Here is an 18665-nt window from a genome sequence, read left to right on the forward strand (position 1 = left end):
TATGTGAATAGAAAAGATTTTATTTTTTCCTCTTAATTTCTTTAAAATACATATCATTATTTAAAGCAGAAATTATAACTTATGACAGGACTTACAATATATGTAGATTTAGTATGCACGACAACTACAGCATAAAAGACAGGTATGATAAATGGATGTACACACTTAAAAGATTTCTACATTTTATGTGACGTGGCACATCAACTCTCGGTAGACTGAAAAATTAAGAATGTATATTGTAATTACTAGAACATCCAACTCAAAAACATTATTAAAACAGTATAGCTAAAGAGTCAATAAATTAAAATACAATTATAAAATAATCTTATCTAAACAGGAAACATGTAAAATATTAGAAACCTATTAATAATTACATTTAATGTTAATAAACACTTATTAAAAGGTACAGATACAATATATAAAAATGCAAGACTCAAGTATATGTTTAAATAAACTACTTTAAATAGGCACAGAAGTACAAAGTAAATTAATAGAAAGAGGTATACTGTACAAACACTAAGCTTAAGAAGGCTGCAGTGGCTATATTCACATAAGATAAAGTAGATTTCTAACCCAAATTACCATAGACAGAGGGAAATTTCATAATGACAAAATAGTCAATACATTAGGAAGACATAACATAACCTAAGCTATTAGAGTTTCAAAATATGAAGACTGGTAGCATTTAAGAAATGGACAATTCCATAATCATAATTGAAGATTTTAACATCCTTTCTCAGCACCTGATAGAAATAAACAAAAAAATCAGTAAAGACATAGAAGATCTGAACAGTATTATCAACCACTTAATCTAATCGGTATTACAGAACATATTAACCCAACAATTCAAATTATATATATATTTTTTTAGAGACATGGTCTCGCTATACGTTGCCCAGGCTGGTCTCGAAATGATCCTCCCACCTCAGCCTCCCAAAGTGCTGGGATTACAGGCATGAGCCACCACACCTGGCCTAAAATATGCATTCTTTTAAACTGTGTGTGGTACATTCACCATGACAGACAACATACTGGGTCATAAAACAAGTCTCAATAAAACTAAGAGGATTGAAATCATAAAGAGGATATTTTCTGACCTCAATGGAATTAAAGTAGAAATTAGCAACAATAAGATATTAAGGGGAAAAAAAACAAATGTTTGCTAATCAGACAACCCACTTTTGATAATCCATGGGTCAAAGAAGAATTCAGGGGGGAAATCAGAAAATAATGAGGCTGGGTGTGGTGGCTCACACCTGTAATCCCAGCACTTTGGGAGGCCGAGGTGGGTGGATCACCTGAGGTCAGGAGTTCAAGACCAGCCTGGCCACTGTGGTGAAACCCCATCTCTACTAAAAATACAAAAATTAGCTAGGCATGGTGGCTGGAACCTGTAATCCCAGCTACTCAGGAGACTTGAGGCAGGAGAATCACTTGAACCTGGGAGGCAGAGGTTACAGTGAGCTGAGATTGCACCATTGCACTCCAGCCTGGGCGACAAAAGTGAAATTCCATCTCAAAAAAAAAAAAAGGAAAATTAGAACTGAATAATAAAAATACAACATAAAAAGGAAAATTAGAACGGAATAATAAAAATACAACATAATAAAATTGTAAAGTCACAAAGTAATGTTTAAAGGAAAATGTATGTATTTTAAATAATGTCTAAGATCAATGACCTAAGGCTTATCTTAAGGAACTAAAAAGATCAAAGGAAACTCAAGCTAAGTAGAAGAAAGAAAATAAAATAAATCAATTATATAAACAATTGAAAAAAATAAAACCAAAGGTTGGTTCTTTAAAAGTTAGGCGGGTATGGATCATGAGGTCAGGAAATTGAGACCATCCTGTCTAACACAGTGAAGCCCGTCTCTACCAAAAATACAAAAAATTAGCTGAGTGTGGTGGTGGGCACCTGTAGACCCAGCTACTTGGGAGGCTGAGGCATCAGAATGGCGTGAACCCAGGAGGCGGAGCTTGCAGTGAGCCGAGATGGCACTCCAGCCTGGATGACAGAGCAAGACTCTGTCTCAAAAAAATAAAAAATAATAAAAAATAAGAAACAAGTCAGATTAATAAAACTGATAAACCCCTACCCAACCTGATTAGGAAAGTGAGAACAGAAATTACCAGTATCATAATGAAAAGGAAATTATCAACACAGCCCCTACAGACATTAAATGGGTAACAAGGGACCATTATAAATAAACTTATATCTACAAATTTGATAACCTGGGTCAAAAGGATAGATTCCTTGGATAGATTCATTACCTAAATGACACAAGATCAAACCAAAAAATGTGAATAGCCCTATATTTATTAAGTACATTACAGAAAACTAGACAAAGAAAATTTAAGGCCCAGATGGTTTCAGACGTTAACTCTACAGATCTAACAAGGAAAAAGGGGATAGTTAGAATTGGGTTACTAAAAAGTTAGCTTTTAATATCAACAGGAATACTGGTCAAGAGTCCACATTATGCAGGTTATAAATGGTAGACACTATAAAGCAATAGGAATCAGCTCTGATGACACTCATTTTTTCTTCCCTTTCAAAGGCTTGGCAAATAAAGCCGGGTCAATTTGCTCCTTTGCTAGTCCTCTGACAGAGAAGAGTCTTGCTGCCCGCTCCTGCAGAGTGCCCCCACATTTCAGTCCAAGGGCTATCAGTTCACATTTGAGCTTCTCCAAACCCAGCAACTCCAGTTCTGCAACAGAGCTGAATGCCAATAAATCTATAGTTTCCTTATCAATAACCTAGGGGAAAAAAATAAGAAAGTATTTAAAACAGGCTTCTTCTTCTGAATAAAGACTCAAAATTTTTTAACTGTAGAGTACCTTTTATTTCTTGAGACTTTTTCATTTAATTTGCCATATCCTGCAACTGAATTTTAATCATCCATCCACGTTATTCCACAAGTATTCTCAATACACATAAAAACTAATTTTTCATCTATACATTTAGAAAAAAGCATTCAGAACAGTAACAGAAGTATAGCATTCCCAAACAGATTTTTAATATTGCTCTTTCTTTTCTGATTTTTCTAGTAAAAATCTAAACAGTAAAATATAGCCAGCCTATCCCCACACTATTCCCACAGAAAAGAGTAGGCACTCCTAAAAGCTTAATGAGAATCCCAAGCTTCTGAATCTACTAATTCCATAATCTTAATGCTTTCTGTTCTAATTGAGTAATTAAGACCAACCGTCAGAGCTCCCCCTTATATAACAAACTCAAATGCTGTTCGATAGACTCACAACTGTTCTACTCACCAAGTGCCTTTATAGACTTTAAGACAAAATTAGCCTGTAATCCCAGCCCTTTGGGAGGCAGGTGGAACACTTGAAGTTAGGAATCCGAAACCAGCTTGGTCAACATGGTAAAACCCCATCTCTACTAAAAATGCAAAAATTAGCCAGGTGTGGTGGCGCGTGCCTGTAGTCTCAGCTACTCTGGAGACTAAGACAGGAGAATCACTTGAACCTGGGAGGTGGAGCAGAAATCACACCACTGCACTCCAGCCTGAGCAACAGAGTAAGACTCTGTCTTAAAAAAAAAAAAAAAGACAAAATTAAATATTGCTAATGATACCTTGAAAAGAATGAAAATGTTCATCTTTGGATGATTTTTAAAAACTACATTCAAAGAGTAACTTTCTCTCACAGTTTTAAAATACTAAAGAGCTCTGGAGACAAACTCTATCTTTCTAGTTGATCTTTGTTTTCTTAAAAAAGCTATTTTGTTAGATTTCTGGGAGTTAACCTTGGCTTACTTGTGACCAAATTCTAAAATACCACTTATGTGTGTTTAAATAATCACACCTGGTTGTTAGGAATACAGCAGCTATTACTACAACATCAAGAACAAAACTCCATGGCTAACATTGAAAAATATCAGGTTTTATCCTATGATTCCGTTTTTATTTTTCTAAGACTTCAGTCTGGATAAAGCTCTTACCTAATGCATACACGTAACATAAATATTACATGCTTACAACTCCAAAGACTGTAAGGCCCTTAGCATAAAAAAATTCCAATATTCTCACCAGAAAGGGCAATTTATGCATTTTTACTTACTGGGGGTAGGGGAAGGTGCTGGCTAAACGAATGGTAGGTTTTGTGTTTATCGAAGGAAATTAAGTAGTTTAGGTTTCACCTATTCTAAAAAGCAAACCATTAGATCAAAGAACATCAGAGATTTTTGCTGGAAGCCAGTCCATTGTAGACAGTGAAAAACCAACTTTTTGAGAGAATGAAATGAAAATGCTTTTTTTATTTTACTATTATTTTTTGAGATGGAGTCTCACTCTGTCGCCCAGGCTGGAGTACAGTGGCACAATCTCATTATCTCACTGCAACCTCTGCCTCCCAGAGCACAAGCGATTCTCGTGCCTCAGCCTCCTGAGTAGCTGGGATTACAGGCATGCACCACCATGCCTGGCTACTTTTTGTTGTTGTTGTATTTTTAATAGAGGCAGGGTTTCACCATGCTGGCCAGGCTGGTCTTGAGCTCCTGACCTCAAGTGATCTGCCTTCCTCAGCCTCCCAAAGTGCTGGGATTACAGGCATGAGCCATCACACCTGGCTGAAGATGCCTTTTTTAAAAGGCTGATTGTGGGTACTTAAGATTTAATGATAAATTTAAAAGGAGAGATTCCTCTTCTATAGAAGAGGTCTTCACATGCAGCTGAAACTATTGATCAAACTATCCTCACATTAGAAAAAGCTGAGTAGCAATTTAGTGACAGGAAAAATGAGCACATTTCATCAAATCTAAAATGCCATCGATCGTAATATACTCTTGTTCATGTATGACTAAGAATAAACAATACCAATTAAGCTATAATATGTTATACACATCTTAGACATGCTAAAATGTGGAAAACATGCATCTTACAATTGATACAATATGGAATCAAGGACACCACCTAGTGGCAACATACTATAAACGCCAGAGCTTAAAAAGAGTCTTTTGGGGAACAAGGCAAGCTTCACCATAATCCGTACTTCTTAAAATCAAACAAGCCTTTCACTAAGCAGCTGAGGAGGAAAAGCATATTTTCATTTTAATGACTTATTGTGGAGATTAAATTGATTTATGTCTAGATATCAACCCCAAAACATACTTACTGTGTCTCCTAGCTGGCTTTCCTGCAGTTTGACAAAGGCAACGTTTTCCCTTTCTTCAGGTGCTACCTCGGCAACTCTTTCCCCATCAGTCCTTTCTTTTGTCTCTTTATCCTTATTCAGACCAGCCCCAGTGGGTTCCTCTTCTATGGGTTCTTTACTCTCTGCCTTCTTCTCCTGGGTCTCTTCTGTTTCTGTAACCATCCCGCTTTCCATATGCTCTTTGGACTCCCCCAGCCCAGCACATAAGTCTTCTGAAATATGCCTCCCAGAGTCAGTCACCGGGATATGCAGTTGTTCCAGTGATCCACGGTCTGTATTCACTACTCTCGCCCTCTGAGAACTACTGGGAAATTTGGCTGCCATCTCGACACCATCGCTGCCAATTTTTGGAGCATGGAAACCCAATCCTGAAGTGCTCGGTGCTTCTTCACTGTCATCATCTGAGCTCTCAGAGCTGGACCCTTCTGCAGTCTCTAGTCCCTCCATGCCCAACCTGTCAGAAGCAACAGAAAGGTTTAACAGCATTTGTAGCTTCTATGTGAAGTAAAGAGTTGGCTGGGCGCAGTGGCTCAGGCCTGTAATCCCAGGACTTTGGGAGACCAAGGCAGGCAGATCACAAGGTCAGGAGTTTGAGACCAGACTAGCCAACATAGTGAAATCCCATCTCTACTAAAAACACAAAAATTTGCCAGGTGTGGTGGCACGCTCCTATAATCCCAGCTATTCAGGAGGCTGAGGTGGGAGAATCACCTGAACCCGGGAAGCAGAGGTTGCAGTGAGCTGAGATCGTGCCATTGTACTCCAGCCTGGGTGACAGAGTGAGACTCCATCTCAAAAATAAATAAATAAAGCAAAGAGTTACAGTTTGTTCAGGAAACAGAATCTGTCTCTGCTAGCTTGAGATGAAGAACAGGTACATTTAGGAAAAAGATAGTCCAGAGCTTATAAACAGAAGGAAAAAACTTCAATGAGACTGGAAACAACTGTCCCAAAGATCCAAGAGAATCTCCTTTCTAAAGTTCTGAATCTCTAAAAGCAAAATTAATGTTGCTTAAAGTTTTTTTTTTGCCGTATTACATTAACTTCGACAGTTGGAAATTAGATAAAATAATAGTTGGCCGGGCATGGTGGCTCACGCCTGTAATCCCAGCACTTTGGGAGGCCAAGGCGGGTGGATCACAAGGTCAGGAGTTCAAGACCAGCCTGGCCAATATGGTGAAATCTCATCTCTACTAAAAATACAAAAATTAGCTGGGCCTGGTGGCGGTGCCTGTAGTCCCAATTACTGGGGAGGCTGAGGCAGGGGAATCACTTAAACCCAGGAGGCAGAGGTTGCAGTGAGCCGTGATCACGCCACTGCACTCCAGCCTGGGCCACACAGTGAGACTCTGTCTCAAAAATAATTAATAATAATAATAATAATAAATCGTTATAAAGAAAATCCAGCCAGGTGTGGTGGCTCATGCCTGTAATCCCAGCACTTTGGGAGGCTGAGGTGGGTGGATCACTTGAGGTTAGGAGTTCAAAGCTAGCCTGGCCAACATGGTGAAACACCGTCTCTACTAAAAATACAAAAATTAGCCAGATGTGATGGTACATGGCTGTAGTCCCAGCTACTCAGGAGACTGAGGCAGGAGAATTGCTTGAACCTGGGAGGCGGAGGTTGCAGTAAGCCGAGATCATGCCATTGCACTCCAGCCTGGGTGACAGAGCAAGATTCTGTCTCAAAAAAAAAAGAAGGAAAAGAAGAAAATTATTCGGTGCTGCTCCTTGACTTGATTGGTGAAAAAAAAATAAAGAAAATCCTAGGAACAATTATTCTATTTTATAGAGGTGTTGTCCAATAATAAATATTAAAATACATACACACACACACACACACACACACACACAATTTATAAATCCTATGCGTGGGCCAGAAGTGTTGGCTCACGCCTATAATCCCAGCACTTTGCGAGGTTGAGGCGGGAGGGTCACCTGAAGTCAGGAGTTTGAGACCAGCCTGGGCAACATGCCAAAACCCTGTCTTCACAAAAAAATACAAAAACATCAGCTGGGCGTGGTGGTATTCGCCCTAGCCCCAGCTACTCAGGAGGCTGAGATGGGAGGACAGCTTAAGTCTGGGAGGTCAAGGCTTCAGTGAGCCGAGATCGTGCCACTGCACTCCAACCTCAGCAACAAGAGTGAGAACCTGTCTCAAAAAAAAAAAAAAAAAAAAAAACCAATGCTTTATTAATAATTACTCAAACCCAGAAATTACCCAAATGTCTACCAAATGGGAGACTGGATAAACAAACTGTGGTACGTTCATACCATGCAATGAAACTGAGTAATAAAAAAGAATGAACTACTGATACATACACTACCATGGATGAATCTCAAAAGCTTTATATTAAGTGAGAGAAGCCAGACACTAAAGGCTATTTGAGGCCGGGTGCAGTGGCTCAAGCCTGTAATCCCAGCACTTTGGGAGGCCGAGACGGGCAGATCACGAGGTCAGGAGATCGAGACCATCCTAACACGGTGAAACCCCGTCTCTACTAAAAAATACAAAAAAAACTAGCCGGGCAAGGTGGCGGGTGCCTGTAGTCCCAGCTACTCCGGAGGCTGAGGCAGGAGAATGGCGTAAACCCGGGAGGCGGAGCTTGCAGTGAGCTGAGATGCGGTCACTGCACTCCAGCCTGGGCGACAGAGCGAGACTCTGTCTCAAAAAAAAAAAAAAAAAAAAAAAGGCTATATGACATCCTAGGAAAGACTAAACCATAGTAACAAATATCACACTGGTGACTAATGGTTGCCAGGGTCCGGAGGTGGGAAAAGGGACTTAACTACAAAAGGGCACGTGGGAACTATTTCAGGTCATTAAAATACTACCTAGATTGTGGTGATGGTTACGTGACTACATAGCATACATTTTTCAAAAGTCATAGAACCAATCAACCAAAAAGGGTGAATTTTGCTATATATAAATTATACCTCCGTAAACCTCATTTAAAAAAATACAAACCACAGGTAGTGTCACCACCCTTTCTCTCAGGAACATTTAATTCCCATTTCAGAAAGAACAAACATTGTATGCTGAACTCACAGTGTTATATGATCTTTGATTAACAATTATCTGTTTATCCCCAAAGGGGATAAACTTATTTTCAAGAACCTGGCCCAAGGGAAGTCACTGGCAACAAAGACGACCAACTAGAGGGACAAGAGAACTATCAGAAGAATGGACAAGAAAAAGTACTACTGTGCTTTTTACCCTCAAGTGCGAAAGTGGTGAAGAGAAGTCTGGCAAAGTGACCAGACCCCAATGACCGCAAAAAAAAACACAGAAAACAACCAACTGGAGAGTACAGCTTGATTTCCACCTAGAATTTCTAAAAGTTAAACCCCTTCAACGCCAAAAAAGTAATTCAAATATAAAGCTATTTTTATGTTTCAGTGTAAGGAAAAAATTCATCCTTTACATTCAATTAATGGCATTCACAGCAGAAACCATTACCGCAGTATGTACAATGTGACAATCACTGAAACCTAAAGCCCGAAGCACTCTGGAAATTTTCTGAGCTCCCACCAAACATTACACAAAAATGTGTTTATGCCAGATAAACAAGAGAAAATGTCTCCTATCAGTCCTGAAAGATCAGTTGGGAATGAAAGTGAAACACTTACCAGAAGCATCTCCTCTTTCCCGCACTGGCTCCTCTGTCTGTTTTAGATTTGGTAGGCCATTGCCGTTTCCGATTCTCACTGATTTCTGCTGAAACCATCTTGCTGGAGGCAGCCTGCATACCTAACCAGAAATTTAAACAACTCAGTTTCTACTATAGGGACTGAGTTTAAAGAAATTATAAATAACATGGATTGCAAAAAGAGCTGCTATCTACAGTTCTAGATTTAAATTTCTTAAGATACCAACATTTTATACAATTAATTCCAAATTTACACAGATTTAATAAACATTCTAGTCTAGGAGCAGATTTTTAAGGCACCATTGCACAATTTAGAACTTTTGAGACTGACAAGTTCATACTTAGCCCTCGCCAAACCTAATTATTTATTCCTGTGTTAGTTATTTGCATACACTTGTCTTTTTCCTGTTATGTCATAACCTTTTTGATGGAAAAAGATTGTTTCTTATTCAATTGTTCCCATACTAAGCCTGCCATAATGTTTTGGATGCTAAAAACAAAAGTTAATGATAATCATTCGCATTAAAAACTGACCTAAAACCGGCAGGAAATTCTTTGAGGTCTAGACATCTTCTGAAGACTTAGCTTATCTCTAAACACAAACAAAAATGTTCTTACCTGGGGCCCATGACCCCATGGAATTCAGGGGTTAAATATGCCAAATGTTTGCTGGGCACGGTAGCTCACGCCTGTAATCCCAGCACTTTGGGAGGCCAAGGCGGGCAGATCACAAGGTCAGGAGTTTGAGACCAGCCTGGCCAACATGGTGAAACCCTGTCTATACTAAAAATATGAAAATTAACCAGACGTGGTGGCGCACGCCTGTAATCCCAGCTACTCCGGAGGCTGACGCAGGAGAATTGCTTGAACCTGGAAGGCGGATGTTGCACTGAGCCGAGATCGTGTCACTGCACTACAGCTCTGGGTGACAGAGCATGACTCCATCTCGGGGGAAAAAAAAATGCCAAATGTTGTGTATGTGTTCTTTTTTTAAAAATGTACTGTGTTCATTTTTGAGGATAAAAGTTCCAAGGTTTTCATCAGATTCTCAAGACATCTGTAACCTAAAAAAAGCTTAAGAACTGCTCTTTGTGTGTAGTGTAGAGCAGTCTGAACAGCTGGCTTCAGGGGTGCCAGCTGAACACACTAAGGAATCCTCATTCTCACCTTTGAGGACGGAATCCTCCAGACGCTCAGCCATCTCATGGCACTGCTGCTGGTAGTCGGGGCTGGTGAAGCAGTGCTTGGGTTCTACAAGCTTCCGCTGCAGTCGCTCCAGCCGCTTCTGCTCCTTTTCAGCCTCTCGCTCGGCTTGTTGTTTTACCCATTCAGCCATTCTGGGGATGAGGGAGGAAGAGATGTAACTGAATGGATATATTACATACACACTTTTATATATAAAATGTCCCTGATGAATTAATGCACTTGTTCATACTGTGATAATTCTCTTAGAAAGGTGTGCCATGCTTGGCCGGGCGCGGTGGCTCAAGCCTGTAATCCCAGCACTTTGGGAGGCCGAGACGGGCGGATCAAGAGGTCAGGAGATCGAGACTATCCTGGCTAACACGGTGAAACCCCGTCTCTACTAAAAAATACAAAAAACTAGCCGGGCGAGGTGGCGGGTGCCTGTAGTCCCAGCTACTTGGGAGGCTGAGGCAGGAGAAGGGCGTAAACCCGGGAGGCAGAGCATGCAGTGAGCTGAGATCCGGCCACTGCACTCCAGCCTGGGTGACAGAGCAAGACTCCGTCTCAAAAAAAAAAAAAAAAAAAAAAAAAAAAAGAAAGGTGTGCCATGCTTACTACTAGCATATGGTACTGATCTTAACTAAATCCCAAAGATAATTATTAAATTATGGAAAACGTTAAATCTGATAATAAATTCAGATGTAAATATTTTAAGTTTCCATTTCCAATATGCATGGCATATGTATAATCACTACTGATAGGAAAGTATATGTCTCTCTTCAAAAAAAAACAAAAAAAGGTGGGCATCCTACGCTTTTTCATGATTGACATCACGTAGTCTCCTTCCACTGAGATCCCGACAAGCTTCTCGATTGGTTGTCTTCTCAATCTGAGCACCAAGTGCTCGGAGCATAGATCCAAAACCTGAACAGATGTATTTGGAGAAAGCAGGTTAAAATGTGTTCAAGGATGAATAAAAGCACAATTTGTGAAAACAATCTACATCACAAGATTAACAATGATCTCTACTTTTTCTTTTTTTTTTTTTCTTTCAGAAAAGATGAACATCAAGGTTCTAATTCAGGCAGTGAAAGTAAAAGAACCTCATGCCTTTCACCTTTCATTTCATAGTTCTGAGATAAAACACCTAGCCTTCCCAAATATAATTTTTTATCCTTGTGTTAGTTATTTGCACACAGGTATAATACCTGTACAGCTAGAATACTTAAAAAGCTTTACCCAATGACAGATATACCAAGATTCTCAGATTAAGGACTTAAAAAGCATATAGTGAGATTTTTCAATGAGTTTAGAAGGAAAGGCAATTTTAAGCTCTCACTGGCTGATACGACATGCTTCATTCACTCATTTTTTTTCCCCCTAAGAGATGGGGCCTTGCTCTGTCACCCAGGCTAGGGTGCAATGGCTTGATGCAATCAAAGCTCACCGCAGCCTTGAACTCCTGGGCATTGTCAATGGATCTTCTTACCACAGCCTCCCAAGTTGCTAGGATTATAGGCATGTGCCGACGCAGCTAGCTTTTTTTTTTTTTTTTGTAGAGACCACGGTCTCACCATCTTACCCAGGCTAGTCTCAAACTCCTGGGTTCAAACAGTCCTCCCACCTTGGACTCTCAAAGTGTTGGGATTATAGTTGTGAGCCACCACACCTGGCCACATACTTCATTATTTTTTTTTTTGAGACAGAGTCTCACTGTGTCGCCCAGGCTGCAGTGCAGTGGCACAATCTCGGCTCACTGCAGCCTCCACCTCCCAGGTTCAAGTGATTCTTGTGCCTTAGCCTCCCAAGTAGCTGAGATTACAGGCGGGTAACACCACACTTGGCTAATCTTTATATCTCTAGTAGAGACGAGGTTTCGCCATGTTGGCCAGTCCGGTCTCGAACTCCTGACCCAGGTGATCCACCCACTTTGGCCTCCCAAAGTGCTGGGATTACAGGCGTGAGCCGCCATGCCCAGCCCATGCTTCATTCTTAATGACACGATTTCAAACAGGTGGATACAGTCTGAGATGTCAGCTCTCTGAAAACCAAACCAAATCACTGTAGATTTTGAGAAAGCTTAGGGATCACATGTTACTACATTAAGGAGAAACACCAAGAACTGTTTATATTATTTTCGCTCTTTGTCATTTTCTTTCTTAGTAGTTGTGTTAATACAAACAAAACCTTAATCTGCCTCAACTTGTAAACAATTGTGTTTCCTAAGGTAACTTTAGACTTCCTTTGGAACTATAATAATGAGAGAAAATTCTGATTAAAATGGAAGGAGATTTAGAAAAACAAAAACTATTTATTCAGCAAATTGAACAGAATAATGGCCATCTCTCTTCATCTAATTTTCCCCAAAGTTTTAGAGCCTGGGTTCCCTAAGAGCTATCCAGCTGAAGAAAGTGGGAATAGTATCATACAATATTTCTTCCTCGACAAAAATAAAAGACAGCCTGAGCAACATAGTGAAACTCCATCTCTACAAAAAACACAAAACTTAGCTAGGCATGGTGGCGTGTGCCTGTAGTCCCAGCTACCAGGGAAACTGAGGTGGGAGTATTGCTTGAGTTCAGGAGGTCAAGGCTGCAGTGAGCCATGATCACACCACTGTACTCCAGCCTGGGTGACAGAACGAGATGGTATCTCAAAAAAAAAAAAAAAGAAAGAAAAAGAAAGAGAGAGAGAGAGAAAGAAAACAAAAGAATAAAAGAGAAAATGTCCAAAATCAGGTTAAGTAAATAAAAGAATTCATAAGGCAAAACAATATTGGCATACTAAAGAAACTAAGAAGTTTGTTAATTTAATACCATGGCTAAAGACAGCAAATGTCAGCAGTAGAATATAAAAATAAATAAAGACTGCAAATGTGCTACAACTAAGTAGTTAATGTTCACGTCCTACCTCCTTTTCCACCACAAAGTCTGGGTTCCAAACTATAAACAGCTCCATGCTGCACTGTGTCACTGCTGTTAATGAGTGCTCCATTGCATTTCACAAAGAAGTTTTCCACTGGAACATCCTAGAGACAAATTTGGTTTTTTAATGCCTTTTATGAGATAATAATCTAAGTTTGTTACAAGGCGGGACCTAGCTGTCTTTTTATTACTCTGGTTACAATAGTGGGTGTTCAATTAATATTTGTTGAACTGGAAATGTAAACTACTAGGAGAAAAAAAGTCATTTCACATGATGCATTTTGGGTATAAATTTTTCCCAATATTACCTAATTATCACATATAGAAGAAACTTCAGTCTTTTCGGTCAAAACAAAAACTGCTTCTTCTTCTTTGATACGTAATCTAAGTCAAGGTAGAAGACTAAGCAGGACTCAGATTAAATAACTGTGGAGGTCCCATTTTCTGACTTTCTTAAACAGGTAAAACTAAATTGAACATCAAAAGTAGTCCTCAATCCTAAAAAGTGCAGGTAGGAGGAATAAGAAGTAGAGAAGGAAGGAGTCAAGAGTATGGTTTTTAATAAATCAATATAAGTACACCATGGGAGACATAAAAATATGAAAAATGAGCAAAAATGAGCAAAGTTGTTGAAGATGATGGGCAGCCCCAGATTCTGTGGTGCTGCCCCAAAGCCTACATGAATCAATACTCTCAGCAGTCCTGTAACCCAGTAAAAGCCCACTCTGGACCAAGGAAATACAGAATTACCAACCAGCACCAGGCTGGTGGATGTATGGAGACTGAGCTATGTGATTATAGTTCTCTACCACAGTCACTGCCCAGCCAGGGCAGAACAGGTGGAGAGTTGGATTTATGTTATCTGGGGTTCTCCTAGGCAAATATAATGGCGGGAGGGAAGAGCACGGGAGCTCAGCTCAGGCTATTAGCAATGAGGTAACATGAAGGACTATTCTTGTCTTTAAAATACTGTATACCTTAACTTGTAAACATTTAATGAGATAGGTAATACGTTTTGTATCTATTTAATGTTTACACATTAGAAGCTTTTTGTATGTCTAATGGGTAGGGTATTTCTAAATAATTTTAAAAGATATTAATATGAAGGCAGAAAGTATACACCAAGGAAATTATGTACACTTCATTTCCAAACAGAATGGCTTATTAAACAAAACAACTGATCAACAGAATTGCATTTTCTACCTAAGATTCTTGTCAATGAAGTCACAAGCAGAAAAAAGGATACAACATTTAGACTCAATTTAACTGTTTTTAACCATTTGTGCATTGTAAAGTGCTTCAAACACAAATTACCATGTGTGTTTTAGCACAATCAGCCTACCGCTATCAGAGATAAACCTGTCAAACTTATTTATTCACTGCAACGAGGGGAACTGCACACCAGGAGTCATGGGTATCTCACCAACACAAAGAAAGGAGTGTCATTACAAGATTTGGGGCTAGGGTGGAGTTGAGGTGAAACTGACATCAAGCAGTATTTAAACACGTTCAAAATAAAACAGGACTGTATATAAAAACATCAACATCAGCTCCGGATTGTGAAGGCTCCTCTTTCCTTGGAAACTACAAATTTAAGAGAAATGTGGAAAGTTGTGTCCAGAAACCCTTAATGGGAAGCTCTGTCCTGGGTTGGAAATCAAGAATGCTTCTCTACAGGGCAAGAGTGGGACGGTTCACTCTTATTGAGAGAACTTCAAACAGCAAAATTCCTTAGATATTATTTGGTTTTCAAGACCGAGGTTTCTCAGTGAATAAGAAAGTGCAGACCTTCATGGGGGTCGTTATGGCATTATGACATATCACCATTTCCTATTAACTCTGTAGCTGTACATCGGTGTAGTGTGGGGGACATAAAAACAAACAAAAATTTTGCAGCTGGCTTTATTTGTGTCTGTTATCCCAGCCTGATGAAAAGCAGGGCAGATTTTTTTTTTTTTTTTTTTTTTTAGACGGAGTCTTGCTCTGTCGCCCAGGCTGGAGTGCAGTGGCCGGATCTCAGCTCACTGCAAGCTCCACCTCCGGGGTTTATGCCATTCTCCTGCCTCAGCCTCCCGAGTAGCTGGGACTACAGGCACCCGCCACCTCAGCAGGGGAGATTTTTATTTTCTCAGTGGGAGTTAACACTAACTTCATCATGTGTCAGACTAGTTTTGTTTTTAAAAACATAGGTGTGAACTTGAGCTATTCTTATTTGTTCCAGTATCTCATCAAATACTCTTTTGTGTTTCTATTCATATTTGCTATGGTCATGTTTCTTAAGTTTCTGACTGAATCCACTCATTTATAGTTCTTTTTTTTTTTGAGACCGAGTCTTGCTCTGTCACCCAGTTTGGAGTGCAATGGCTCAGTCTCGGCTCACTGCAACCTCCACCTCTCAGGTTCAAACGATTCTCCTGCTTCAGCCTCCCGAGTAGCTGGGATTACAGGCGTCTGCCGCCATGCCTAGCTAATTTTTGTGTATTTTTAGGAGAGATGGGGTTTCACCATGTTGGCCAAGCTGGCCTCGAACCTCTGACCTCAGGTGATCTGTCTGCCTCGACCTCCCTAAGTGTTGGGATTACAGGCGTGAGCCACCGCACCTGGCCTATTATTTCTTGCTTCCGATTTAAAAATAATTATTTCCAACATACCTCATGATTAAGATTCTATTTTTTCTGGTTTCACTTTGGATCAATTGTCAGCAAGTCTGAAAACCGTACTCATAGGCCCGAAAGAGAGGCTCAAGCCTGTAATCCCAGCACTTTGGGAGGCTGAGGTGGGAGGATCACCCGAGGTCAGGAGTTCAAGACCTGGCCAACGTGGTGAAACTCCGTCTCTACTAAAAATACAAAAATTAGCCAGGCATGGTGGCTGGCGCCTGTAATCCCAGCTACTTGGGAGGCCGAGGCAGGAGAATCGCTTGAACTCAGGAGGCGGAGGTTGCAGTGGCCGAGATGGCGCCATTACACTCCAGCTTGGGCAACAGGAGTGAAAATCCGCCGGTGGGGGGGGGGGGTTGGGTGGAGAGAGGAGAAAAGAAAACTGTACTCATAAGAATTATTTTCAAAGGAATTAGAATGCAATTATTTTCATGGTCAAGAACAGTTGTGCTTACAGTTTTTAGACTGGATTACAGAGCAGGAAGGAAAACATGGAAAGTGAAAAACCGTATTATTTGCAAACACACATTGCTTCTTCACGGAATCGATCCAAGTCTCTTAAAAATCTGGTTTAGACTGCAGTGTTAACATTTGTTAAGCTTATAAATAGTAAGCAGAGGAAATAGCCGAGGAAAGCATGGATGAGGTGCGGAAAGAAGAACAGAGTTCTAGATCAAGTGCCAACATTAAAATTAGATTCAGGGAAACCACTAAATTCTTTTGACAACTGGATAGGTTTAATATCTTATTGCTGGTAAAAGCTTACTTACTTGAGAGTTAAGTAAAAGCTCACGTGTAACTTGGGAAGTCCCTGGTAGGTTTTCACAAATGTGCATGGACAAATAAGACCATCAAATGATTAGTCAACACTTCTACATAACAGGCCCTAAGAACCCAGGCTCTCAACAGGACACACGTGTGAATGCTTGGTCACAACGAGTGACCAGAAGTATCAATTTTCTTCCCCAATCATCCTTTGGCCTGGGTTTGGATATGACATATTTCTCTAGGCTGGGGCTTCACAAGGCTGTGTGATGACTGAACAAAATACACGTCACATAACCACAGTAAGAAGGTGAAGACTGTAGCCTTAAAAATCAGCCTGCCCAACTGCCAGAAGACCGTTATATTTACGGATAAAGAAAGAGAAAACAAAGTATTTGTAACTATGAGCCGGACTAAGTGCCTCTAACAGTTTTTTTCTCCCTCTTGGTGGGGAGACAAAACCACCACCACAAAAGAAAAGTAAAGGAAGCTCTCTGTAACAGTTCGAAGCACCTTAACACTGAGGAACTCTCAGCCTCAAGAAGTGAAAACCCCAGAGAATAGATGTACCCCGCCTCCCTCCTCTGGACAGACCTACTCCGCACCCAGCGCTGCCAACTGTCTGCCTCTTTCTCCTTCCTAACAGGAACCGAAATCCTCACCTGATCTTGGCAGTGCCGGTGGATAAAATCACGGACGGTGCACCGAGCCGAGGCACACCGCACCGCCTTGCACCCGAAGCCGGGGCCGCGAATCCATACCAGCCCAGCGCCTTCCGCCATATCACCAACTCCCCGAACCTGTAGCCTCCCTGAGACACCAGGCGCCGTAACTCGCCCGGCGCGTCTTGATGACGCGAGCATCTCCCAGCGCCCCGCCCCTCACGCTTCCATTCGCTCCTCCCCTCCCCTGGGGCTGGTCAAGTGAGTCGGACGGCCGGGCGGCGCGGGCTGGGGGAGGGGAACAGGAAAGGCCTGGCGGAGGCCGATAAGGCCGCAGAGCACTGGGCGAGGCGTTGCCAGGAGAAGTTGCTAGGGCGGGGCTCGAGGGACCGGCTATAAAAGGCTGGCGCTGGGTTAGGTTTCGAGCTTCCTGGCCATAAGTGATAAGGCTGTAACTAAGCACCGCCCTGTGCTGTAGGCTTTGGCCTTTTTCCTCACATCTGTGGAGTTATTTTTGGGTCGCGGAGAATTGTGGCCCAAGAAAGCTCTGCTCCTTGGGAGTGTGGGGAGGGAAGCTGCAGTCCCGGAAGCGGTTTTAGGGGGCCGCTTCCTTGGCCTGGAGGAGCCCCCCCAACCCGAGGGGGCCAGGGAAACGACCCCCGGGTGGCCCCCAAACAGTGGCCCGCGTGGTTTCTCCTCCAGGTTTACAGAGCGTTCTCTTCCCCTCCAGAAACAGCCAACCTCCGGGTTTCTGCCTGCCACGCACGGTTTATTCTTATTTCCGCCTGTTTGTGCTCTGCGTTATCTCCACTTAAGCTCTGTTTTCAAAATATTTCACAGCAAGTGGGCTCTTGTGAAAGGCAGTGACAGGAGTGACGTTTATAGTCATGCTGCTTCAAAAAACTCTACCATAACTTTTATTCTGCACCATGGAAACACACTCGGACAGATTTGCATAACGTAACTTTAAGGCTCAGGGAATCTGAAGGAGTCCCTTAATATTAATAGGCTGAGATTATGGTATTTCTAAAACCCTGAACAATTCAAAAGCCACCAGTGTGAAGATAGGAAGGTTATTAGGAGATATCTGTGCCTCCTAAACGCAAATGCATCGGCCCACAGAATTGCCTTCTCTGCTGTTAAAATGCTTGGCAAATGAAACTCCTAGCTGAGGGGGTAACAACAAAAAATTCAGAAATCGTTTAGAGGTGGCAGTATGTGCAAAAATGGAATTTCAAGGCCTGGAAAGTTAATAGATTCAGTGGTCTTTATTTCACACACAAGGGAAAGTTGGGGAGAGAAAGGGCCTCCATGGGGATGTCAGTAGATAAAGAAAAATTACCAAAAAAATAGAAATAAAGATAGATTGTACCGGCCAGGCGTGGTGGCTCATGCCTGTAATCCAGCACTTTGTGAGCCTGAGGTGGGCAGATCTCGAGGTCAGGAGTTCGAGACCAGCCTGACCAACATGTTGACACCCCCATCTCTACTAAAAATACAATAATTAACCGGGAGTGGTGGCGCACGCCTGTAATCCCAGCTATTCAGGAGGCTGAGGCAGGGGAATCGCTTGAACCCGGGAGGCAGAGGTTGCAGTGAGCTGAGATTGCACCACTGCACTCCAGCCTGGGCGACAGAGCAAGACTCCTT

The 18665-nt window shown here is 41.5% G+C and overlaps 1 protein-coding gene and 1 long non-coding RNA gene across 4 annotated transcripts in view; one reads left to right on the forward strand and one right to left on the reverse strand.

The window, feature by feature from the left end:
- Nucleotides 1-17225, reverse strand: SDE2 (SDE2 telomere maintenance homolog). 3 transcript variants are annotated; one of them, XM_033196203.1, is made up of 8 exons: nucleotides 17016-17172; nucleotides 12915-13032; nucleotides 11934-12045; nucleotides 10817-10928; nucleotides 9987-10156; nucleotides 8800-8920; nucleotides 5131-5623; nucleotides 1980-2757 (listed from the first exon to the last, which is right to left on the reverse strand). In XM_033196203.1, exons 2-8 carry the CDS (start codon nucleotides 12996-12998, stop codon nucleotides 2536-2538), a joined length of 1314 nt encoding a protein of 437 aa, XP_033052094.1. In that variant the 5' UTR covers nucleotides 12999-13032; nucleotides 17016-17172; the 3' UTR covers nucleotides 1980-2535. The 3 variants fall into 3 exon arrangements, with proteins under 3 accessions (XP_033052095.1, XP_033052094.1, XP_033052093.1); XM_033196204.1 differs by lacking the exons at nucleotides 1980-2757; nucleotides 11934-12045 and adding an exon at nucleotides 1-743 and having other exon boundaries at nucleotides 17016-17225; XM_033196202.1 differs by lacking the exon at nucleotides 11934-12045 and having other exon boundaries at nucleotides 1984-2757; nucleotides 17016-17219.
- Nucleotides 17171-18665, forward strand: part of LOC117074586 — a 13274-nt gene continuing 11779 nt past the window's right edge. The window contains exon 1 of the long non-coding RNA XR_004433628.1: nucleotides 17171-17276. This is a non-coding gene — a long non-coding RNA (uncharacterized LOC117074586). The remainder of the gene's footprint in view (nucleotides 17277-18665) is intronic.

The sequence above is a fragment of the Trachypithecus francoisi genome, unplaced genomic scaffold, assembly GCF_009764315.1.
Source record: "Trachypithecus francoisi isolate TF-2019V2 unplaced genomic scaffold, Tfra_2.0 Lachesis_group5, whole genome shotgun sequence".
Classification (NCBI taxonomy): Eukaryota; Metazoa; Chordata; class Mammalia; order Primates; family Cercopithecidae; genus Trachypithecus; species Trachypithecus francoisi.